We start from the raw sequence: 24,333 nt of genomic DNA on the forward strand, positions 1-24,333 counted from the left end.
GCACCCGGGAGGACCGCGGGCGGCCGGGGTGCCCGCGGCCGGGGAGGGGTAGGGGCCGCTCCGCGCGGGGCGTCCGCCGGGTCCCGGGAGCTGGCGCCGCTGCCGGTCCCTCCCCTCCCAGCTCGGGCAGCCCCGAGGGACGCTCGGGCCCGGAGAGGGGACGAGCCCGGCCGGCGAGGCCCGGCGGGGTCCGGAAGCGAAATGGCGAAGCGGACTCCCCGCAGCCCGACCCGGGCGACGCAGGCCCCGGCGGGTCGGAATCCGTGCGCGCTTCCAACGGCCTAGGTCGAGGAGACGTCTCCGCAAAGAGCGAGCACGTTTCAGGGGGCCCCGGCCTCCCCGACCCCCGCCGGGGCCGATCAGAAGGGGGGAGGAACCACTTCCCGGAGAGGGGGAACGGAACAAAGCGGGGCCCGCGCGCGGTCCGCGGGGAAGGACGCGAGGGCCGAATCCTGGCGCTGCTGGGAGGAGCGGGGAGGGAAAGGCGAGAGACGCAGAGGCCGAGGCCGACTAAATCGGGGAATCGAGCGAGGAGGGAAGCGCGCAGTCGGGCAGGCGGAGAGCCCGGGAGGCACCGCCGGGGTCTTGGGGGTCAGCAACTCCCGCTGGACCCCAGCTCCCCGGGGGGTTGGCGAGACCTCGGGGAGACCCGCAATTCGCGGATGGGGCGCCCAAACCTCGGAAGCCCCTGCGTGCACCTCTCCGGCTCCCCACCGGCCGCTGCTGGGGCCTCCCGCCTGGACCCTCACACCCCCGCCGATCCGGGAGCTGATGCCCTCACAGGGGATGGGGCGCACCCTGAGGACTGGTCTGTCTCGCGGGATGGAGCCCCAGGCTCATGGGCCACCCAACCCAACTCTGCCAGAGTCTGGAGCGCTGTGGTCCCAGGGACGCCGAGAGCGCCAAGAAAGCACCGGGAAACCCACGACACCAACGCGGACCGGAGGGACCGCAGCCGGGCTCAGTCTCCCAAACCCGCGGCGGGGTCGGGCCCGGGCGGCACAGGCCGCTGGAGGTTGCGGTCCAAGGGCGGCGCCAGCGATCCTGCCGCCCTGCTGCGTCCAGAGCTAGACTCGGAGGCCTCCCCGCGGAGGTGATCCCGCGCGCCGGTGGGGAACCGGAGGGGCCCCGGGACGAGTGGGGAGGGGTGGAGGCAGGGAGGCCTTCGCGGAGAAAGAGGAAGGTTTGAGTCCGAAACGCTTGCAGAGATCGAGCGCGCGGGTTTTTAAGTGCCCGTTCGCAGCAAGCAAGGGGGGACAGCGCGCATGGTGTGAGCGGACCGAGGTCAGACCCCTGACGGGATGAGAACGGGCCTGCAAGGGAAGCGGACCCAGGACCCGGGGCACATCCCTGTGATGTTTCCCCGATCGTCACTTCTGAAAGCACTTTTATCGTGGAAGGTTTCAAATGTAAAACAAAGTAGAGGAAGCCTTAAAAAGAGCCCCCAGGTCCCCACCCGGCGGTTAACAATCACGGACTCCGGACCAACCCAGCGCTGTCTGTCCCGGCTTTCCTTTCTCCTGTGTAATTACTTTGTTTATTCGGTTGCGGTATTTGTAAGCAAACGCGGGCGTCACAGCATTCATTGGTAAACACGTAAGCGCAGCCTTAACCGGGAAGAACTTTTTAAAATTCACCGTTCGGCCGTCCGTCACCTCACAATAAATCCACAACGTGGCCGTGCACTCGGAGGCGGTTGACTTTTGAGGATGAAAATGCAGACAACATACTGTGTGTCAACTTTACCGCGACTTCCAGATAATCAGTAAAAAGCACTACTCCTTTAATAATAAAAAAAAAATTAAGCCAACAAAAACGGAGGCCAGCGGTTTGGGAAGCGGGTGAGGGCGGCACCACCAGGCACGCCAGGCGGTGGCGAAGCCACATGCTACGTCCAGGTTCTTGATTTCTTTCTTCGAGCCTTTGTCTCACGGGTCCGTCCAGATTCAGAGCTCAGCACTGTCACAATAGGATAGACCCCTTTCAGTCCACCTGGGAGGGGCCGTCCCCCTCTCCCCGACAGGGCAGACGGCCTGCAGGGCGAACCACCTTGGGGACCCGGCTCGGATCACGGAGTCCAGCACTGCTTCTGGCCAAAGGATTGAAGGAGGCCAGACCCCACTGCCCAGTGGGACCCCCCCCCATCGCCCCGCCTCTCCATAGGCAGGCAGCTTGGTGGTCGCCCGCCCTGGCCACTGGAGGGGCAGAGTGGCCAAAGGGAATTATCCAGATGATTCGGACCAGTAGGAAGGCAGATCGGGATGCCGCGCGAGTATTCGCACAAGCAGGGAGCGGGCACCCCAGTGCAGAGCCCCAGGGGTGGGCAGCTGAGCTCCTAGCACAAGGTGGAAGGAAGAAAGTTGAAGGGCCCCATGGCTGAGTGACCTCTTGGGGTCCCTGCCCCAGCATCTCTGCCCCTCTTGGAACCTAATTTCCCCTTCTGAGAATTGCTGATGGGGCCAGAAGGCCACTCGGGATGCGTGGGAGGGAGACACCTACAGACACGGAAACTCTTGCTGCCTCCCTCTTGACCCCAGCCGACCAGTTCCCTGCCCCTTCTGGGTAGCCGAGAGCTGGGAAACCTCCCACATGGCCAGGCCAGGCTTGGGGGGAGGCGGGGAGGCCACAGGCCACCTCTGACCTGACGAGAAGGGAGAAGGGCCCGAAGGGGATGAGTGGGAGGCACTGGGGGGGGGGGGGTTGGGGAGGACACAGGCAGGGTTAGAAGTGCAGGGGGTGGGGAACCGCCCACCAGGAGGGCATTGCCACCGTGCTCACCACGCCCTCACCGGGGCTCTGGGGGAGGGGGCCTGGCGTGGCCGGGCACGTGGGCCACACAGGGCAACTATCTGGGGAGAAACAGGGCAGGTGCTTCTGCTTCCGGCAGGTCTGGCTCTATGTGGATGGCACATAGATGGCAACTCCACGCTTGCCTTTGACCCAAGGAACGACCCGAGCCTCTAGTAGAATTTCCCGATGCCCCTTCCGAGGTCCTGGCGCGCCCGGGGGTGGGGGGTGGTGGGGGGTGGGTTCTGGTTCTCCACGTAGCTCTTGTAGGGCCCAGGCAGGGGGCCGAGAGGGGCGGACGGAGCGGGTCACTCCCCCAGTCCCACAGCAGCATAGGCCCCAGATGCCGGAGGAGAGTGCCCCTGTGGCCTGGGGAACCTTGACCCTTGCGCAGCTCAGAGAAAGCTACCCCTTTACAGGTTAGAGACCACCCTCCTCACACAGGTCTGCCAAGAGGAAACAGGCCTCGGAGAAGAGAAGGGATTCTTCCGAGGTCACTGAGCGAGTGGGGCGGGGCCAGGTGTCCGGACCCTGCTGGCCCTGCCTGGCCTCAGGGACTCTGCCAGCCAGAGCCCCGGGCGGCCCAGTGTGGCAGGAATCGGGCCTCGCTTTAAGGAGAAAGTGAGGTGGGGGGTTCCGGAAGAGTGGGAGGCAGGTATGGCAGAAAGGGGTCGAAGGCATCCGTCTTCTGCCAGGAGCAGAGCCCACAAGCCCCGGTGATGGATGCTGCTGGAACTTCGGGCCAGGTGCCTCCCCAGCCTGGTCCCGCGCTTCCTGGGCTGCCTGCGGTTCGCCACTGGCTTGTGCCATCCTCGCTGTGACACCCAGGATGCTGCTCGCTATGGGGTAGAGCCAGCTTCCCGGAGTCCAGCCGGCCTCACCCCGGCTCGGATCCACTGTCTGTAGGGCTCCTGGCTCCCGGCCCATCCCGCACAGCCAGCGGACAGCCCCTCTTTCCACCTCCCGGCTTCCTCCGTCCAGAGGAAGGGCCCACAGGCAAGGGAGCCTCTCGACAGCTCAACCTTTGACTGTTGCGGGGAAAGACACAGCCCTTCTCTCTGAATGCCCCGCATTTCTGGCTGCGACAGCGGGAGGCTGGGTGACCAGGTGGAGGCTGGGTGACCAGGTGGGCAGAGGGGAGGTTCTGGACGAGGGGCACCTGCACTCTCCTCTCCCTCCCCCCCCCACCCCCGCTGGGACTGTGGTTCCGACCAACATGGATGGCCCAGTGGTGAGCACCTTCCGACGGACCACGCCAGCCACAAACAGTCAAATCAAAGGGTTGCAGGTTGCATCGCACTGATAACCCCTCTGACTTGTAGCATTTGAGATCTGAAAGTCCCCTGACCTTGGCGGTCCCTGAGAACCATTTCCTCTCTGTACCACGGACAGGGTGCCCGAGGAGCGCCAGAACCCGCCCGGTGCCGGCCTGGCGTGTTTAGGGAAAGAGCACGGCCCGGAGGCCTCTGTGGTGCGGCTGGGTCTGCCGGCGGAAGGCTGGTCGCATCCTTTGGAGGACTGGCAGCCATGGGTCCACTGGCTTCAAGAGGCCACCACAAAAGCAAGAGAAGAAGAGAGGGCAGGGACCCCAGGGGAGCCTGAGGCAGGAGTGCGGAGGCCTGCAGCGGGCAGGATGGGAGCGGGAAGGAGGGGAGATGGAGAGATGGTCTGTGCTGCCTTTGCAGCGGCTGCTAGGGGCTTCCTGCCCCCCACTGCCCCCTGTGGCCGCTGACCGGGAACCGGCCTTTGAAAATAACTAGCAGCAAATTTGTTTTCTTGAAGCGGATCCTGGAAGTCCCTTCCAAAGTTGAAATGAAACCTAGTTTGGAGAAAAGCAGTGTGGACAGCTTCCTCACGCTAGCTAAGCCGGAGGAGAGTCAGCCCAGGAAGGGCTGCAGGGGGCTCAGGAGGCAGCTGGGAATGCACCTGGGGGGCAGGGGCTGCGCTGGGTGAGGGACCCCGGAGTGTCTCCTGACGCCCACCCCCTTAGGCTCTGCAGGCACCACGAGCCCCAAGGCACAGACCCAGAGGGGGCACTGGCTGCCCCTGCAAGAGGCCCCACTTTCTGGGACCCAGCCTCAGGGCACTGGGAGCTGGGGGCCGGGAGCTGGATGGCAGGGGTAGACAGACAGACGGACTGCCAGCCCAGGGAAGACCCCGGTGGCGCCTTCTCCCCGGCCGTCTGTTGCCTCCGCGGAGGGAGAACACCGAGCCCCTAGCGTGGCCCGGATGCTGTGGGTCTCAACCCAGGAGGCTGAAGCTGAGGGACAGAGACAGGTTTTCAAGGAGACCGGACTCTGTTACAGAAGTGACCCTCCCAAACACCCTCACAGGGGACCCTGTATTCACCCCAAAATCCGGTCTTGGGGGGTGATGGAGGCCGGCGGCCACCATAATGCAGGCTATTGGAATAAGCTTTGTTCAGAGCCCATCAGCTCAGTCCCCAGCTTGCCAGAGCCTGCGGATGGCCCAGGGGGACGGGCAAGCTGGAGAGCCGCATTTGCCCCCTGACCTTGCTGGGACTGTGTTTTGTTTGGGCCGAAAGAAGAGCGGGTATGCCAGCCGTGATGGTGACTCTCAGCGCTAGTGCAGGAAGGGGACTCGGATGTGGGAGCCACGTAGCTGGCAGCCGCTTGTGCCAAAGGAGAGTGCCAGCGGGTGCTTGGACTCATGGCTTCGGGTTCTGCGGAGGCCCCAGGACCGTGGGACACAGGATGCTCGGTCCCCTCGTCCTCCCCACCACGACGTCCCCTGAGGTCCTGCTGGGCCTCCTGTCCGGGGGGAAGTCCCCAGACCTGGGCTCCCCGAATCGGAAAGAGCTCCAGGAAGGAGGGACAGGCGCTTCTGAGGGGGCCCCGCCCCAGGGACCACACAGCGGCAGAAAGCGTCCAGAAAACGTCCCTTTTATTCCGTTACGCAAATAAGCAGATTCGTTTTTAAAAAAGTCTTCGCCAGAAGAACTGAAGGCCGCAGCCCGGGACTCCCGTCCGCCCCGGGGCGCAGAGCAGTCTGGCGGAAGGGCCACCTGGCGGGGTCTTCTCCCCGGCCCCTTCACGTGGGCGCTCTCCCTGGGGCTCCCCTCTGCTGGGCCCACCGGCAAGGCCATGAGGCTGATCACAGTTCTCCTGAGGCCTGCCTCTGGGCTCCGTGCAGTCCTGGGAAGGGACGTTTGTGTTGGGGGAGGGGGGCGGCGAGAGGGGAGCGGTGGCTTCCAAGCACCTTTGACAGCCCGTTTGCCTGCTTCGGACCGGGCCCGCGCTGGCTGCGAGCGGCTGAGGCCTGGCCTGTGGGGCTCCGGGCTGCCTGCCGGGCGCACTGCCTCTCTGTGATGCCCTCTTCCCTGCCAGGGATCCGGCCTATTTGGAAGCCACGGTCGAAGACGCCCCTGTTACATTCTGCACGAGCTTGGGACAGGACTCGGGCCAGGGCGGCAGCCTGCCACGGGGGGGTGGGGGGCAGAGGGGCCCTCGGAGCGTCCCGGCCCCTCCACGCTTCGCGGGTGCGCCCCAGGGGTCCCCGGCGGCCACCCGGAGTGGGCCCAGCGGGTGGGGCTCACACCAGGCCGGGCATCTGCGCCCGAAGGAAGGGCACGGAGGCGGCCGCCGGGAAGGCGGCCAGCGGGTAGGCGAGGGCCCCGGAGAAGCCGAGCAGCGGCGGGGGCGGCGCGGGCGCGGCGGGCGCCAGCGGGAAGGGCAGCGCGGCGGCGGGGGGCCCGGGGGCGGCCGCGGCCGGGGGGCTCTCGTGGTACAGCACCGGCACGCGGACCAGGCGCTGCGCGCCCGGCGGGGACAGGCTGGCCGCCTCCAGCTCGGCCGCCAGCTGCCGCTTCCACTTGTTGCGGCGGTTCTGGAACCAGATCTTGACCTGCGTCTCGGTGAGCTGCAGGGAGGCGGCGAGGCCGGCGCGCTCCGCGCTGCTCAGGTAGCGCTTCAGGTCGAAGGTGGACTCGAGCTGGAAGACCTGGCTGCGCGAGAAGACCGTGCGCGTCTTCTTCTTGCGACCGCCGCCCACGCCGACGCCACCGCCGCGCCCCTCGCCCGCCGCGGCCGGGGCCTCGGCCAGCTGCGCCGCCTCCTCCGCGCCGGCCGCCGGGCCCCGCGCCGCCAACTCCGCCGCCTCTCGCTGCACCGCTCCCGGCCCGGGGCCCCGCTGCCAGGCGCCCTCGGCGCGGCCCATCTCCTCGCCCGTCTCCGGTGAGTCCCGGTCGCTGGCTGCAGGGGAGAGAGGGGCGCACACGGTCGGTTCCGGGGCTGACGCCCAGACCCAACCTCTGCGGCCGGCTCCTCCCCCCACGGGCTCGCCCACAGCTGCAGGCAGGGAAGCACTCCCTGCGCAGGGCCCTGCACCCCGCACCGGGGCCCGCGGCTCTCACCCAGGGGAGCCGGGAGGAGGGGAGCCCGAAGACCAGCAGGCCGGCCGGCTCACTGTCCCTCACAAGTGCACACCCACAATGGAGGACAGAGGGAAGACGAGGAAAGAAAGGAAAAGGGAAAGAAAGAAACACAAAAACGCAGGCAGAAACGCAGAAAGGAGAGCGACTCCGTAACCACTGGCTCCCTCCGCGCTGAACCACGGAAAGGCCTTGCAGGCACAACCGGGCTGGAGGAGAGATGTCCTTCCGAGGCGCCTACGCACTGGAAAACAGACGGGTTCCCTGACTGCCCAGCACCCAGGCCCGCACCACGCGTCCCAGACACAGAAGCAGACTTGCAGGGACCCCTCCCCGACCACTCTGAAACTGAAGCGTTCCCCGTTCCCGCCTGCACAGAAACATCCCAAGACCGAGACCGAACCAAAGCAGACGATCCCCCAGACTCCAGGTGACACTGGCGGGCCACTCACTCCCCATCTCCTGTACCCCTCACCCAAGTGCCCACAGAGACAGACACGCCCGCCCTCCCCCCAGTCGTGCTCAAAGGGAGCACAGACACATGGGGCTCTGCCCAAACACCCAGCAGCTGCACGGCACCCCAAGCCTGTGGCTTCGGGGTCACAGAAGGCCACAGGGTTCCTGAGCTCATGCTCCAAATTCTGAGCTTCACCCGAACTCCCACAAGGAGATGCCCCCCAGGGCTGACAAGGGGTGGTCCCTCCCAGGTGAGGGGTCGCCCCGGGGGGCCCAGGCACTTGTCCAGAATCCAGGCCGGCTGGAAAGCGGCAGCGGCCAGCCTGCGGGGTCCCAGCCGGGCCCAGGCCACTTCGTCCTCCGCCTCCCCTGGGCCTGAGGCTCCCGTGCCAAGGCGTGGCAGGGGGGCAGTCTAAGCGAAGTGTGGCCCCGCCAGCCCTGGGAAGACAGCGGTGTGGCGGCAACGTGAGCGTCTCTAAGGCGCGCAAACACTGCTGGGCTCATGTGTGTGCTTGGCCATACCCCTGTGCTCACAGAGGTGTGCAGGTCTGCGTGTGCCCCTGGCCAACCCCGGTGTTGTGAGCTTTCTCGGTGCTAACAAGGAGTCGGGTTCCAGGCTGTGTGCCACTAGATAGTGGAGCCTCTGTCGCCATCCCCCTCCCCCGACACCCCAGGCCCCCAGACTCACAGAGGCCCCATCGCTACAAGACACCCGGCCAGGCCTGCCAGCCCCGGTGGGAAACCCGGACCCTAACCCGCATCGCACGAAATGGGGAACCACGTCTCCTGGAGCTGCCACCAGGCCGTAGGTGAAACTCTGGGGCAAGCTGGGGGACACGTTTCACCCTGCCAGATCTTTTCAGAAACACTCGTGGATGGGCACTAAATTTGGTCACCTGATTTCAGGGAAACCTCTGAGACCTGGTCCAGCGTAAGTGAAAGGGGTGGGAACCCCAGACTTTCTGGGTATGGGCTCTGAGAGGTGGGTCCCTTTGCAAAACGGTCTCTCCCACTCCAGAGAGGGGCTTTATCCAAGAGGTGACAGGGGTCTGGCCCACCTACCCCCCCCCTCAGCACACACTAATGGATTTCGGAGCAAGAGCCTGTAAGAGTCCACAGCTGGCTTTATGGTGTGTGGGTGCTGGCCAAGCCTGGGGGCCAGAGCTGGAATGGCTTCCTGGTGTTCCTCCCAGGGGTGTTCCTCCAAGGGGCAGGTCCCCGCGGGGGCAGTGACCCCGGGGAGAGGGGGCAGGACTGGGGGGGGATGAGTGGCTCTGGGGCTGAGAACCCCCACTCCCAGCCTCTGAGCCCTCAGCGGGGAACAAAGACGTGGAGGGGGAGGGGTAGCAAAGGAAGAGAGAGGAGTGGGACTGGGGGCTTCAGAAGGGGCGCCTTCTTGCCTGGCACAGCTGCGGCCATGGTGCCCGGGAGGACCAAGGCCAAGGCCCAAGCAGCCCAGGCCCTTTCTGCGGCTCTCTCTGAGGAGATGGGGCAGTGGGGGCACAGATGCTCCTGCCCGTGTGTCCAGCACCCACCCCCACCCCCACCCCCACCCCCAGTCAGTGGCTCCCTCTGCTCCAGCCCCCTTCACGTTGCCCCTTCGGGCTCTACTCGTCTTCCCTTTTTTGCTACCCTCCCGTCTTTCCACCGAAGCCAGAGGGTTCTGCTGTTACGACTTCCCTTCTCCGGGCTCCCCTCTCCCCACACCCCTCTCCTTCTTCCTCCGTCCTTCCCTCTTCTCCCATCCAACCTGTGCTTTCTTTCTCCCTCCTTCTCCACCCTGCTTCCCTCGCTCTTCGTCCACTGCCTGGTGTCCCCGGTCCCCAGACTCCTCTCCGCGGGCTCTCCAGCCTCCCTGGGACCCGCAGAGTCTGGCGATGGGTGAAGCCCGAGCCCTGCAAAGCCTTCTCCCCGCACGGGGACCCTGACCCAGGGAGTGGGCCGCCAAACCCGCCCCCACCAGGGGCTCCGCTGGGGCCCCGCTGCACACAAGAAGGAGGGTGGCCCAGAACGGCCTCCGACGGACCCAAAGTCCCCGAGCACACCGCCCGGCCCACCCCTCCCGGCGCCCTCACTCACTGTCCGGACTGAGGCCGCCTCCGTAGCCGCCGTGCGCCCGAGGGTACCAGCGCGTCGCGCCGCCGCAGCCCAGAGCGTAGGGCGGCCCGGGCCCGGGGGGCGGCCGGGGACCGAGGCCCAACGCGCCGGGCCCGAGCAGCGCCCGCGCCCGCGCCTCCCCGCCGGGCCCCGCGCCCGCGCGCAGCTGCCGCCGCCGCTGCAGCCGCCGCCGCCGCGCCTGCTCCGCGTCCTCGTCCTCCGGGTCGTCGTCGTCCTCCTCCTCGTCCTCGCGGCCGCCGGCGCCCTGGGCCGCGCGCCGGGCGCCCTTGGCCTCGGCCGCCAGCAGGTTCTCGATGAGGAAGGAGGAGGCGCGGGCCGGCGTGGCGCGCCCGGGCTCCGTCAGCTCGTCCGGCATCGCGGCCGCGGGCCCGTCGGGCTCTGCCGGGCTCCTCGGGGTCCCGGGCCCCGCTGGGGACAGGGGCGCGCGGCTCCCCCGGCGCACGCGCGGGCCGGGCCCTGCAGCCGCCGCCGGGAGCGCTGGCGTCGGGCCCCGGCGGGCGGGCGGGCGGGCGGCGGCCTCGGCGCGGGGCTGGGCCGGGAGCGGGTGCGCGCCGACAGCCGGCCGGGCAGCCGCCTCGCTCGCCTTTCACGTCGCCGCTCTGGTCGCCGCCCGGGCCGGCCCCGCTGGGGGCGGGGAGGGGCGGGGGAGGGGCCAGCGGGGGCGGGGCGGCGCGGGCCGGGCGGGTCGCCGGGGGGGCGGGGGGGGGGCGCGTGGGGTGGGGCCCCCGAGCGCGGCCGCGGCCCGGAGACGCCGCCGGGACCCGGGCGCGCGGGCGGTCGCGCGGCCGAGGCGGGTGTGGGGTGGGTGGGGGGCGGGGGCGGCCGCGGGGAGCCCGGGCCGGGGGTCGCGGCCAGGCGGGCCCCGCGTGATCCGCTGCCGGGGCCCGCGCCGCCTCCGCGCCGGGGGGTGGGAGGGGGCGTGGCCTCGGCCGGGCGGCAGCCCATTGGCCGCGGGGCCCCGGAGAGAGCCGTGCTGGCCAATCAGCGCCCGGCCACGGCCGTAATTGCCTCTCGGCGGGGCGAGCGCTGCGCCGGGCGTGAGTGAGTGTGCGCGCGCTCGCGAGTGTGGTATGTGCGGGTGTGCGCGCGTGGGGAGGTGCGCGTGCGAGCGGGGCGTGAAGACCCCGCGACTTCCAAGCACCGCCAGAGGCCGGGCCACAGCCGGCTTCAGGGCTGCGAGGCTGCGGCCGGTTTCGGTGCCCACGCGTAATAAAGTGTTTTCAGTGCCCCGGGGCGGGGGGGGTGCATGGAACCCTCTCGTTCCCGGGCTCAGCCTCAGAGCGTAAGGAGGTGTTCGCCCCCACCCCCACTCCTGTGGCCCCGCCCACTGCGCGCCCGAGGTCCCGCTCCCGGAGAGCGGGTCCCCGCCGTCCCGCTCCCCGGGAGGCTCGGGCCTTAGGAAGGGGGTGGGGGCGAGAGCCAGTGCCCCTGGCCGCTCAGGTCTTGGGGGGGCAGGCCCCATCCCTCACTGAGCCTCCGTTTCTAGACTCTGAACCCGTGGGGAGTCTCCTCCGGTTCCTGCAGCGGGGAGCGCGGCGACAGAAATGCGTCCCGGCCCACGCCGCCACCTCGGGGCTGTGTCAGCTCCGCCCGGGAGCAGGTGACGGCCCAGCCACCGGGTCGCAGCGCGGTCGCGCGGGTGGAGCCGGCTTCACCGGACGCGGGTTTTCTCCGAGAGAGAGCTACATCCTGCCTCCCAGTGCCAGCCGGGGTGGCCCCTGTCCAACCGCGTGCTGCCCGCGTTCTCCCGGGACGGCTGCAGGCCGGCCCCTGGCGCTCCGAGTTTCAGATCGGCCACGGCGGCCGGGAGCATCAACCCCATTTTCCGGAGGGGAAAACAGAGGCGAGGCGAGGAGAGACCACACCGTCTGGTAAGTGGCTCTGGCAGGCCTGAATTCCGGCGTTCGGGGCCTGGGGTCGGACGGGGGAGCGGAGTGGCAAGGCCGCGGAGCCGGCCCGGACGAGGCGTAGCCCGCGGGATTCTGCCGGCCTGCAGCCGCGGAGGTGAAACGCTGCGCACCCGTGTGCCTTTCCTGGAGTGCCTGCAGGAACCGGCTTGCCCTGGCCCGTCTCACCAGCCCCCGGTTTTCTCCCCGCGGCTGATGGGAAGGACCTCTGGGGGGTTAGGGGGTTTCTGCAGCCTCAGGAACCAGATGCCGGGCCCATCTTCTCTGGCCCTCACATCGGGCCCCAGAAGGGGCAAAGCCTGGCGGTGACAGGGGCTCTCCCCAGCCTGGAGGCAGACAAGGAGATAAGGGCTCTTCCCCCCTTTTTGTAGATGAGGACGCTGTGCAAGAGTGGAGAGAGCTGGGGTCTCCAAGTATTACTCCCTGGGCACCCCCCCCCCCTGCCCGGGTCAGAGAGACTCCAAGGGGTTGAGCCGGAAGGGGCTGAGCCAAGGGGAGAGCTGGCAACCCCAGTCCTTTGGGAAGAGAAGTGCCAGCCGGGTGGGTGGGAGCTGACCACAGGGTCTAATCAGAGGGCATTTCTGAGAGTCGGGGAAACTGAGGCCCGAGAGGTGCCCAGATAAGAAGACAATGGCTGTGGGGACGTAACCACCCACTTTAGGGGAGCTGTCCTGGGCCCTCCTTCAGCACACTTCTCGAACCTCAAGCCTGAGAGGCTGGTGCCCTCACTGCCATGATTTCCAAGCGTGGGGGCTTCCTCCGGAGTCTGGGTTCAGTTCTCCCTGCTCTCCAGTTGTGTGGCCCGGGGCAGGGGCGGGGGGGGGGGGCCTCGCCTCACATCCTGTTTCTTGTGAACCTCTGGGAGTCAGCGTCCCGCGGTGACAGGCTGTTGGGAGGGGGGGCTGGGTGCGCCCAGGCGGGGGACCCAAGCCTCAGTGCTCTCTTGCCAGGGTCGCCCCCCCTGCCTCTGCCGCACCGCCGGGTCGGGGACGGGCTGAAGGCGAGCGGAGGAGCGTGGGCCTTCTCGTGTCTCCCACCCGGGCCTTGTGGAGGTTGCAGAGGGCGCTTCCCTGACGCGGGCACGGGGCAGCGGCTGGGGCGCCCGGCGCTGGGTCCCCGAGAGGGTCACGACAACGGTGACGGCGGAGCCCCAGCGCGCGAGGCGGGCAGTGCAGAGCCGCAGATGGTCGCCGCTGGGCCGTGGGGTCGGCCAGGGAGGCGAGAGGTCGCCCGCCGCGTAGCGCTTGCCCAGGCCTCCCGCCGCTGTGCACAGGGCCGGTCCCAGAGCCGGAGCGGAGGGCAGCCCTGCATCGAGGTGGGAGGAGAGGCCAGTTCTGAGACAGGACCCTCTGCAGAGGCGGGAACCGGGGATCACCACCCCCGAGGCTGTGTGCGTTCAGACCCAGGCAGCTCTGAGGGGCTGGCCCTTCTCCGGCCCGGATGGTCTCCGGCACTCATCCCTGGGGGCGCTGTCTGGAGACTGCCGCCACCGCCTAGGGCCCTGAGCCCAGGTTCTGGCGCCCAGCGGGCCAGAGCTCACGTTTGCCATCCCCTGTGGGCAGGCTCTGGGCAGAGAGACTCCTGGGGCACAAACGTAGAGCGTGCCTGTGTCTCCGTGTCTGTGAGGCTCCCCGCAGCCGCCCACTTCTTCTCTGTCCATTCCTGTCCTTCCTTCCCCCCTCTGGGTCTCTCTCTCTCTCCCCTGTGCAGTGGGACCACGGTGGGATCCCAGCAAACCGTCCTAGAGGACGCCGGGTGGCCTTCTCAGCTGGACAGTGAGCAGGGGCTGTGCCCTGGCACCTGTGTCCCAAGTGCCTAGCTCAGAGCCGGTCGTCAACGGCGCCCTGCAAGGCAGAGACGCGGTCGTGGGAATAATCCCGGAAGGTCCCATCGGGAGTCAGCAACCTGCAGCCGGTCTCCACCTGCTTTGCTTGGTCTTAATAAGCTATTTGGGGGGGGGGGGTTTGGAATAATTTCAGGGAATGTCCACTTAAAATTTTTTTAATGTTTACTTACTTTTGAGAGAGGGAGAGAAGAACATGAGTGGGGAAGGGGCAGAGACACAGAATCCCAAGCAGGCTCCAGGCTCAGGCTCAGAGCTGTCAGCACGGAGTCTGACGCAGGGGCTCGAACTCACAAACTGCAAGGTCACGACCTGAGCCGAAGTCGGATGCTTAAGCGACTGAGCACCCCCCCCCCCCCGGGCGCCCCGGAATGTCCACTTTTGAATTACAATTCGTCTTACTTGTGCTTCTGTCCTCGCTCACCCCTATCCCTTTGGCCTTAGCTCACCCTCATGCCCACCGCACCCCCACCCTGTGCTCTTGTGTATATATCTCCCCTGTCCCTTATTTCCCCCCCTGAAAGTAGAAGTTTGAGATCCGGGCCGATCCGCGTGGCACGGATTTGTAAATCACTGGGTACTGACCCAGCTGCCGTGCCGCCTTGTCCTGGTTATTATGGCTGCATCACACACTTCCCCGAAACTTAGGGGTATACAACAACCCTGTGGGGTCCGGGGCTTGGGATGCCTTGCCTCCTGTGCGTGATGTTGGGGCCTTGGCGGGAACACTCGAAGACTTAAACAGACGCATCTGAAGCCCGGCGGCTCATTTATCCGGGGCTGAGGCTGGGTCTCCTCCACGAGACCTGGCTTCCACGCCACTTGGGTTCCCAGACCCAACGTGGAGGGGCTGAGGGGGAGGGAGAGGGGTGTGGGAGGGGAGAGTGAGGGGGAGGGGGAAGGAGGAGGGAGGAGGTGCAGGGGAGGGAGAAGGAGAGGGGTGGAGAGCCAGCCCTCCCGCCATCGTGCGCGTATCACAGCGAGGGGCAGACCTGCCTGTCTTTCTGAGAGTGGTGTAGGGGTGCATGCCCCCGGATGGTGCTCCCGGGTGAGGGTCTGGACAGATGCGCCATCACTCAGCACCTCAGAAAGACTGTTCGGAGCAGCCCTCCCGGTGTCCCTGCCCTCACCAGCACTTGCTTGTACCCGACTTTCGTGTGTGGCCCTGTGACGTGTGTGTGTGTGTGTGTGTGTGTGTGTGTGTGTGTGTGGAGGGGGGAGCCAGGTTGTTTTAGGTAGCAGTTCTCTGGTTATTCCTAGCATGAGGTCGCTGCACACCAGGGGCAGGGGTGTGAAGGGGGACCTGCTGCTGGGGAGGGAGGAGAGAGCGGGGATGGGTTACAGTTGAGAGGGCCTGTGTGCGGAGAGCTGGAGCATAGGGTTCTTAGTTTGCAGAGCAACAGGGAGCCACTGAAGGTTGTATAAGCAGGGAGGTGTCAGGGCTAAAGCAGAGCCGTAGGAGTAGCCTGGAAGGGAAGGCAGAGTGGATGAGAGATGGCCAAGCCCAAGGGAGGGTCCAAGTGAGGGCAGCGGTCGTGCCGAGGGGCCCTGTCTCCAGGGTCCGTCAGCGGGTTGCGGGGGGCCCGAGCGGGGCCGCGAGCAGAGCCCCAGTGCCTCCTTACCGGCCTGTCAGATGGTCTGCTCCCCACATCACAGCCAGCACGAAGTGTCCTTGCAGCTGTCGGATGCGTAGTCAGGCACTGAGCTCAGCTGCTGAGCCCCGCTCCGTGGCCATGGGCCCGACCCTGCCCCCGACACCCCTGCTGGGAAGCGAGGATAACGGAGTCCACCGAGAGGGGTTGGTGGGGGAGATCATGGCGCAGGGAGGTCTTCGGTGCATAACCCAAATGTTTGCTCTCAGAAAGACCAAATGTCTGAAAATTATTCGGGCTGCGTTTGAGGCTCGAGCCACATCCCTCCTTGCGAAAGTCCCCCATTTTAAGCACTCGAAAGAGGAAGCTAATTTTCGTAAGGCGTCAAGGGGATGGTTCCCAGAGTTCCCCTCCCTGGGGTGGGAGAGGGAGAAGGAGCAGTGGGGGAGGAGGAGGGAGTGGGGGGAGGGGAGAGCAGGGGTGGGAGGAGCAAGATGGCATCCTGGGCACCGTAGCCCGTGGAGCAGGGGGGTGCGAGCATCACCCCGCCAACAGCCAGTCCTGAAGACACCCCCTCCCCACAGAAGCGCCCGGAAGGGGCCCAGCCCTTCCCACTGACAGCTCGAGTGAGAGGGGCCAGATGAAAAGATGTGCCAACCCCTGTCCCCTTGGCGGGGTCAGCGGCCCTGACAGAGCCCCCCTGGGAATGGGCTGCCGTGCGAAGAGGCACCTCCATCTCCAACCGTCAGTCAGGGCCTTTGCGGGGAGCACCCGCCTGGGCCAGAGCCGGGCCGGCCCCCTCTGCTCACCCCTACCCCAGGCTTGGTGGCCGCGTCCTGTCCTGTCCTGTCCTGTCCTCTCTTGGGGTGAGCGCCCACCTGATTCCCACACCTCCCCCCGCCCCAGAGCAGGCGCCCCCGAACCCTGGACCTTGCTGATAACTCTCACTCACGAGGCGGTATGTTTTCTCCCCAACGTTTTATTCTGAAAACTTTCAAACGTGCGAAAGTTGAAAGAATTGGCCAGAGAACCCCCAAATGCCTACATCTAGATTCTTCCCGTTGTTAGCACGTTTGCTTTTCCACATCTGCCCGTCTATCCGGCCCTCCATCCACCCGTTAGGTTGTTGTTTTTTTTTTTTCTCAGCGCATTTCAGGGCCATGTGAGAATTTGGGCCCCAGCCCTGCAGAGCGCCCCCCGCTGGGACCCAGCGAGCAGCACTCTCTCCCCCGGGAAATGCGCATAACCGGGCTCCCTGGGGCCGGAGCCACCGTCTCCAAAACGGCTGCTCCAGAAACACCCCTTGGATGGACGCGTCAGGACTGTTCTGGAGCGTGATGACGTGTTGCCTAGTTGCACCTGGCCGGATGCTGCCGGTTCCTGCCTCAATAAAGACCTGTGAGGCTGTGGTCTCTGAGGCCCAGGGGTGCAGACACGTCTGGGTCCAGTATGAAGGGGACCGTCCGGGGGAAGCGGGGCTTGGCTTCCTCAATGGAGCGGACTTGTGCTCAGAGTTACCTCCCAGCCGCTGGGGACCCTCAGACAGCTTGGGCTGCCCGTGACCTTGATCGGAAGTGACTTGGAGAAATGAGTCTGGAATAAGGGCGGGGACCACAGTGTGGGGAACCTCTTCCCAGGCGCTGGGGGGGGGGGGGAGTTTCTGGAAACCTCAGCCGGCCAGCGCCAGCGTGGGAACCCCACGGTCTGGCGGGCTCGCCCCTTTTGGTCCTGGACCGGATGGCCCAGCAGGCCGCGTTTGTGGCCCACCCCCGTGCAGGGTGCCAGCTGGAGCCTCTTCCCAGGAACGTCCCCCTACACTGCTCGGTGTCCCTGCCGCAGGGCCCCACCCTTCACCCTCCCCACACACAGTAGTGAGTCCCACGCCCAGCCCGGCGGGTTCAGCAAGCACTTCCCGGAGCCCCAGCTGTGGGCAGGCCCCCGTCTGGGGCTTCATACGTGTGACCTCATGACGCTCACAACCCCCCCCCCTCCCCCAGAAGGACCGTGGGCAGGGCCGTGGACCACCCGGAGGTAACTCACCGCCACAAGCCACGATGGAGAACCACCGAGAGCCCACGCGGGGAGCTGGCTATGTAAATAGCACGGTGATTCCTCGCCACGCTGCCTCCTCCTGCAGCCTGGGATAGAAGGGGGTGCTCTCGATAGCGGACCCCCACCTGCGGGAATGGGGGGGAAGGAAGCAAGCCAGAGCACAGAATGTGAGAAATTGGGGGGGGCAAGTACCACGAGGTCCATATACACACACACCCCCACATAAGGTATGTTCGCTTATACTCCCCTGCGCCCACTTCTGTGAGGGGCTAAATCGCGTCCCCCCGAAATTCCTGTGTTGAAGCCTTAACCCCCAGTGCCTCAGAATGTGACCCGAGCTGGGGACAGAGTCCTGAGATTTGGGGGCAGGCGTAATTAGTTAAGATGACGTCACACTGGAGTCGCCCAGCCTCTGATCCTGGTGTCCTTCTAGAAAGAGCACGCTGAGGAGGCAGACGCACGGGGGCGGCACCGGGAGGACTGGAGCTAACGCCCACACCCCACCGGGAGCCTTCCGGGGAGCGCGGCCCCCGGACACCCCCATCTCGGACTTCTGGACTCCAGAGCTGAGGGACAGTCGCTCTCTGCCGTCCTGAGCCCCCCCCCCAGTGTGTGGCCCCGAGTTCCAGCAGCCCCCGCGTGAGTACAGCCTTGGTGTTTGTGGGAAGGGACGCACGGGGGGGGGGGGCTTGGGTGACGCTCCCTCCCGGAGACGAGGGTGGGACGCTGTCGGCTGTCATATTGCTTGTACCTTGGCGCAATTTGGGTTTTGTGCCAGGTGCGAGGATTACTGAATTTAAACAAAGAAATGGAGAAAGACGTCCCCAAAGTGATCCCCTGGGCGGGGGGGGGAAGAGTGGTGAGGGTCATCCTGCCGGGGCCACCCCGCGGTGGAATGGGGGGGGACGGTGTGGGGGAGAGGTCGGGGGATCCCGGGGGGGGGGGGCGGAGGGGGCCGGCGAGGTCAGGACTGTCTGGGCACCGAGCCCCCGACCCAGGGGAGCACGGGCCGAGGGAGTCCCCCGAGGCCGGTCCCTGGGCCACACGGATGAGGGCGTCCCCGAGGGCCCCCCCCCGGCCCAGACGAGGCGCCTGCCCCGCTCCCCCGGCCCTCCGGGGCCCTCACCCCATTCTCTTCCCACCGCAGAAGAACTTTCGTATCATATAAATAATACATGCCCGGCACGGAGGATCTGGAAATGTGAAAAGTCCGCGATGATGTAAAGGAGATAATGCGGGCCATCTGGACACCCGCCACCCCGACACCCGCCCCTAGGGCTCGGCGGCCCCCCGGCTTCTCCTGCTCCCCTTCGGGCGCACGGCCACCCCCCACGTCCCCCGCTCACTTCCAGCCACGCCCCGCACACTCGCCCCCACCCCTCACACACGCTTACACACTCAATCTGCTCCCATCACACATCCACACCCTCACACACACACCCTCATACCCACGCACCTACTCGTACACGCTCCCGTAATCTACAAACACGTATAACACGCATGCACACCCACTCTCACCCCCGTCCGCCCCCCACGCTCACAGACAAGTGCCTACCCACACCCACACCTGTCCCCATACACCCTCGCGCATCTGCACACCCCTCCACGCCTCCACACGGCCACCCTCACAGCACGCCCCCCACCCCCACACCCACACATCTGTCCCTTGCACGCACAGGTGGACGCCCTGTCTGTGCCCCTTGCACCCTTGCGCGGCCTTGGGCTCATGTGCATTCTGCCGTGGTCGCCCTCAGTGTCCGCCCCCCACACCTTGTGCCCCTGCAAACCCACGCCGCCCACCTCGGGGCACCTCCCCCCTCCTCCCCGGACCCACTCAACCCCACACAGACCCGCGGAGACACAGACGTGCGTGGCGGCAACGGCAGATGCCTTAGGGTTTCGGAGTCGCTGCTCGACGCGGGCTCCGTCCGGGGCCTGACTTCGTGCGCGGCTCGGCTGTCACCCGCGTGGCGGCTGCGCCCATCCCGTGGCGGGTGGGCCACACTCTCCCCCGTCTTCCTTTCCACGGCGTTGACCTAGTGTCTGCCTTCACGGGACGCTGGGTTTGCGTCCTCTCCCGCGAGAGCGTGTCCCTGTCCCCTTAGGTGTGGCTCCCTCTGTTTCTATGGGACAAAACCCCACAGCAGGACTGAGGGGCCCAGTAGCACGTGCGTGTGCCACTGATACGCTTTTCCACCCTGCTTTTCCAGCCGGCTGCCGCGCCTCACACCTGCACCAGCCCCGAACGGGGCGCCTCTCCTCCGCACCCCTGCCGACAGGCCGCGTACCTCCTTTTTCTTTCTTTCTTTTTTTTGCCAGACGAATGGGCATACAGCGGCACCTAAGGTGAGGGACTGTCCCTGCCCCTCGCCTTCGTCACCCCCCACCGGGCCCCCTTGTGGGTGGACGGGCAGTTTAGACCCGGAAAGGGAGCACTGCATTTGGAGTCCAGCCAGCACACACAGCTGCTGTGCGCTGATGAGATTATACCTTCTCCTCCCTCCTCCTGCCCCCTCTGAGCCCGGACCACCCACCTCACGCTCGCCCCCTCGAACCCCGATCAGTGACATTGCCATTGGCAGGCACCGCTGCCCCCCAGCCTCCTAGCCCCTGGCCCAAGGCTCCGAGCCCCCCCCCCCCGCCCCGGGGAGAGGCAGTCAGCACCCCGCTCACCCCGGTCCAGTGAGCCTTCTTGCCCGACGGAGGGGCGAATTGAGAGTGCAGTCACTTCCCAGTCCTTCTGTCGTCATCTGCCCTCCAGCCTGGGCTGCTCCCGACGGTTCGGCCGGGACTGGAGGCTCGGCCCGGGGAGACCCTACGGACGCCAGCTCCTCGTCCGAGACGCTCTCCCGCCATGCCGCGTCTCGCTACAGGGCCTGCTCGGAACATCCACTCCGCCCTTGGCAGAAGCTTGATACCTCGAGTGTGACAAAGATTTTGAAGGAGAGGAGGCTCGGGTTTCCTCCCTGGCCCCGCCCGAGCTCCATGGGGCTGCAAGCCCCCCCCCCCCCCCGACCCCGGCCACCAGCATCCCTGTGGGGGCGCCCGGCCCTGGCCACACTACTGAATCACAAACTGGGCCACTTAAAACAACAGAAATGGATTGTCTCAGAGTCCAGGGGGCCAGGAGTCCGACATCGGTGTTGCTGGGCCGAAATCAAGTGTCCACCCGGTCGTGCTCCTCTGGGGCTCTAGGCAGTGATGGGCTTGTGGCCGCCCTGCCCCACCTCTGCCTCTGTCTTCCCTCTGTGTGTGTGTGTGTGTGTGTGATCTGTCTCCCGTTTATTAGCATACGTGTAATTGCATTTAAGGCCCATGTGGGTAATCCTGGATAATCTCAACATCCTCAACTAATCACAGCTACAAAGACCCTTTTCGCACCCAAGGTCAAGTGCGTGTTTTCTGGGATGAGGACTGCCGTCTCTGGGGGACGTTATTCAGCCCACGAGGCCACCTACTTCCTTACCAGCCCCCAGTGCAGCAGCTTGGGCCGGGGTCCCTCCACACTTACCGGCTACACCCGTCGTTTGCTCTTTGGGCCTGGGTGAGGCAAGCCAGAAAGCGGGCTTTAAGCCACGCCTGGACATCATCCTGGAAAATTAATTCAGAGGGAGGGTCCCGAACCACGGCTCAGTGTAGAATCTTCCTAACAGGGGTCATCCATCTGCTGCTCGCACACCTCTCCTAACAGGGAGCTCACTACCACACAAGATCGCTCACCACCTCTTTTCCTGCTCCTGCCATCCCCTTTACTCACACTCGTGAGGATGAACAGAAATATTGGGCCTCGGAAGCCGGGTCCCAGCTTGTGTGAGCAACGGTCTGTGAGAGCCCGCTCGCTCCGAGGAAGAGGAGAGATCCAGGCGGGTGCACACACTCGGGGCTGAGGCAGGCTGGCCGTCCAGGGGAGTGTGTGTGTCTCTGGAGAGGAGCTGTGGGCCCAGAGATCCGCTCCCTTCCTCGACAAGACCCCGTTTCCAGTGCGTCAGACAAGTCACCCTACGGCCGCGTGGTTGGGATCCCGTCTCCCCCGTGCACGTGGCTCCTGCTGCTGGCTTCTCCCCGGGGCTCCCTCCTTGGGCTGAGCCCACGCGAGGCTGGCCAGAGTCTGCCTGGGGACAGCCGTGTGGATTGGACAGGCAGGGGTGGGCAGGGAGGGGAACCCCTTGGTGGCGGGGAGGGCGCGCTGGATTGCTGGGCTCCCGCGCCCATCAGGTCGGACGTGCCGCTCACCTGACTTCACACAACACCCCAAACCCGTGCCTTCGAGGAGTGTGGGGTGATGGCAGCTTTCCTGAACGCTTCATGCCTGAGGGGGTGGGGCGGGGTCCAGTCCTGCCTGCGCCCCTCAGTTAGAAGCCTCTGTCCACGTGCGCGCCCCTCAGGCTGACAGCAAGCCCGACGCCGCGCCCCGCCGAGCCGTCCCCTGCGCCCTCACCCCTCCGCAGGGCCCCCAGGGGTGTGGTCCTGCCTCCTGGCGGGTCTCTAACCTCCCCCAGTGCCCGCAGCCCCCGTGCTTACCACTCTTCCTGACGGGTGAAGCTTCCGGCTTCTGTGGGGCACCCCAAAAGGACGAGCCTGGCGGGGGTCACGAGGTGGGAGGCGGAACAGGTTGTACCGCGTCCCCGCTGCAGGCGGAAACCAGCGGCGGCCGCGTGCAAGGTGGGGCCTGGTCCTCAGCCCACAGTGCCCCCAGCGGCTCGCGGCACAGCGACAGGGGTTTGCAGAACCAGCCGGAAAATAACTCCCGAATAAATGCGTCCAGAAACAGCGAGGGTCCAAATCGCCTTACGTTACACTCCCGGGGCCAGGGGAGGACGTGCTAAAACAAAACAGCTTCTTGGACCTGAATCTCTAAATAAACCAGATTTTGCTGGAATTCTGCAGCGCAGAGGAGGTAGGCACCTAAGGCTAATTGATTCTGAAAGCTTAAAACGCAGAAGCCACGCAGGGGCTGGAGGAGCGGGTCCTGTCCCAACAGCACCACCTTGAGGACACTTCGGGAACTGGCTCGAAGGAACACCCTTCTCGGCCGAGGTGTGCGAATGGGCGCTTCCCCCCTGAGGACCGCCCTGCATCCTCACACCATCCCTGCGAAAAGCACGGTGCGGGAGGGGTCCCGAGGCCCCAGCGTCCTTCTCACCCAAGCTTTGTGACCCAGCACGTAGCCACGGAAGAACAGCGTCCCCCGAGACCCAGAATCCATCAAGGACGAGATCGCCGCCACAGGGGGCCCAAGTTCAAGGCCAGCAGCAGCCTTGGCACCCAGGGGAGCCCATGTTTTGGTGGCTTTCTGAGCCCACGGTTAGCGGAGGAGGCCAGCGGCGGTGGGGGGTGGGGTTGGGGGGGGGAGTGCCCAGCCTGGCCTGTCTGGTACACGTGTCAGTGGAAATCTCACTTTCATTTCCTCTTCCTAAAACCAGAAACAAGGTGGAGGGCAGAGAGCCCTCCACGGTTCGTGGGTTCGAGCCCCACGTCGGGCTCTGTGCTGACAGCTCGGAGCCTGGAGCCCGCTTCGGATTCTGTGTCTCCCTCTCTGTCCCTCTCCCGCTCATGCTCTGTCTCTCTCTGTCTCTCAAAAATAAATGTTAAAAAAATATTTTTTAATGTAATTCCCAGACAGGGGCCGTGATCAGACCCCAGCCGCGCCCTCCCCCCTTCCACCGAGGGGAGGAGCTCCTCTGGGAAGTCTGTAAGGACAGACCTTCATTTAAGGCCTGCAGAGACACCCCGAGGTGGGTGTCCCCAGGGCTGTGCTGAGCTGCCAGGGTCTCAGCCCCGCCGCCCTGCAAGGCCAGCTCAGGGTCTCTGAAAGCAGCTCGGCCCTTGCCCTGCGCGGTCCGGGGGGGCTGTCCTTCGTGGCGGAGGAGGATGCCACGAGCAGCCGCTCTCCGGCCTCAGGGTACTCCACGCCCAAGCTCGGGGCCCACAGCCCCCTTGAGCCTCAGTTTTTTCAGGGGGATGATGCACCTGCTAATGGGGCTGACCCAGCCAAGCCGTGCAAGTGGCAGCAAGGAGCACGGGAGGGGCCCCGGACGCCCCCAAGGGGCTGAGACGGCGACCCCGCCCTCCCCTCCTCTGGCAGCTAAGTGGCACCAGCGGCCCCCCTGCTCCCTGCAGCTCACTGGGGACCCCCCACCCACCCCCAAGGCCGCGAGGAGATTGAGACATCTATGTCGTCCACGGAGCCGAAAAGCCACTTCCTGGAGGGCGGAGACCACGCCTTCCCCCACACCAACGGGAGAGTGCGAGGGACCCCAGATGGCCGAGCTTCCCCAGCACCGTGTGCACCTGGCACCGCTCTGTATGGGGGCGGGGGTGGGGGGACCCGGCGCCAGGAGGAGATGAGCTGCGCGGCCTGGGGGGCGGGGGGCGGAGGCGGTTGGGGGCGCACGGGCCTGCACCCAGCAGCACTCCTTCTGAGCCTTCTCCCTGGGGGGGGGGGGGGGGGCGGAGCTGATGCAAAATGGTCCAAGCCACCGACCTCTGCAGAGGGCAAAGGGAGGGCTGGCCCGCTGTGAGTGCGGGGCTGGGGGCAGAGTACTCCCCGCAGAGTCCTCCCGAAGTTCCAGTCCCATGCGCCCCCCCCCCGCCCCGCCGCCCGCGCCGCGGGGCAGCCCCACGGTGGCGGGGGACAGTCCCAGGGGAGGACTCCCCTCAGTGGAGGCAGAGCTGAGTGGGCAAAGCTCGTGGCCCCAGACTCGCCGTGTCGCGGGGAGTGGCCGGTCCCTGAGCCAGGAGTGGAGTGCGCCTGGGGCGGGGGCGAGGCGGGGGGAGGTGCTGCTTCCTCCCAGGGCTTTGCCGAGCGTCACCGTCACCTTGGCCTAGCGTCACCGTCACCGGAGACAGCCCCAGAGCAGGTGTAAGCAGGTGGACAACATATATTCTGGACATAAATCAGAAACGCCCCTCAGAGTCCGGCGGCCCCCAGTTCCTCAGCCTCACGCCCCCCCTGGGCCTGCTCGGCCCCAACCCAGGGCACCCAGGAACGGCTGCCTTTCCTGGAATTTCTAGAACTTCCGCTGCCTCTGCCTTGCCTCTCAGACACCCTCCCCGGCCACTGCTGCCAGCGGGCCGCCCAACGGACTTGGCTACACTGGGTCCTGGCGCAGGAGAGACCCTGCCCGGCGGGGGCCCAGGGGTCAACACCTCTGGGGCCCCTGCTGAGCTCGGCTGTCCTTGAAACCT

At 66.2% G+C, this 24,333-nt stretch overlaps 1 protein-coding gene and 2 long non-coding RNA genes across 4 annotated transcripts; 1 reads left to right on the top strand and 2 right to left on the bottom strand.

The window, feature by feature from the left end:
* Nucleotides 1–5,674: 5,674 nt before the first annotated feature.
* Nucleotides 5,675–10,203, bottom strand: HMX1 (H6 family homeobox 1). Its single transcript, XM_045474699.1, has 2 exons — nucleotides 9,713–10,203; nucleotides 5,675–6,998 (listed from the first exon to the last, which is right to left on the bottom strand). The coding sequence occupies exons 1-2, from the start codon at nucleotides 10,104–10,106 to the stop codon at nucleotides 6,340–6,342; spliced, it is 1,053 nt and encodes a 350-aa protein (XP_045330655.1). The 5' UTR covers nucleotides 10,107–10,203; the 3' UTR covers nucleotides 5,675–6,339.
* A 574-nt stretch (nucleotides 10,204–10,777) lies between these two features.
* On the top strand, nucleotides 10,778–20,530 carry LOC123596236. Its single transcript, XR_006711615.1, has 4 exons — nucleotides 10,778–11,622; nucleotides 17,579–17,784; nucleotides 19,356–19,491; nucleotides 19,907–20,530. It is a non-coding gene; the product is annotated as an uncharacterized LOC123596236 (long non-coding RNA).
* LOC123596237 lies at nucleotides 16,055–20,028 on the bottom strand. Of its 2 annotated transcripts, none has more exons than XR_006711617.1 (5): nucleotides 19,810–20,028; nucleotides 18,996–19,268; nucleotides 18,272–18,338; nucleotides 17,134–17,270; nucleotides 16,055–16,671 (listed from the first exon to the last, which is right to left on the bottom strand). It is a non-coding gene; the product is annotated as an uncharacterized LOC123596237 (long non-coding RNA). The 2 variants fall into 2 exon arrangements; XR_006711616.1 differs by having other exon boundaries at nucleotides 16,055–16,686.
* Nucleotides 20,531–24,333: the final 3,803 nt, after the last annotated feature.

This window comes from Leopardus geoffroyi, chromosome B1, assembly GCF_018350155.1.
Source record: "Leopardus geoffroyi isolate Oge1 chromosome B1, O.geoffroyi_Oge1_pat1.0, whole genome shotgun sequence".
In the NCBI taxonomy this organism is placed as follows: domain Eukaryota; kingdom Metazoa; phylum Chordata; class Mammalia; order Carnivora; family Felidae; genus Leopardus; species Leopardus geoffroyi.

Excerpts from the sequence above, each read along its gene's own strand:
- HMX1 (XM_045474699.1), bottom strand. The coding sequence starts at position 10,106 with ATGCCGGACGAGCTGACGGAGCCCGGGCGCGCCACGCCGGCCCGCGCC. Across the intron at positions 6,999-9,712 it reads AGGCGGCCTCAGTCCGGACA|CCAGCGACCGGGACTCACCG; the intron begins GTGAGTGAGGGC and ends TCTCCCCTGCAG.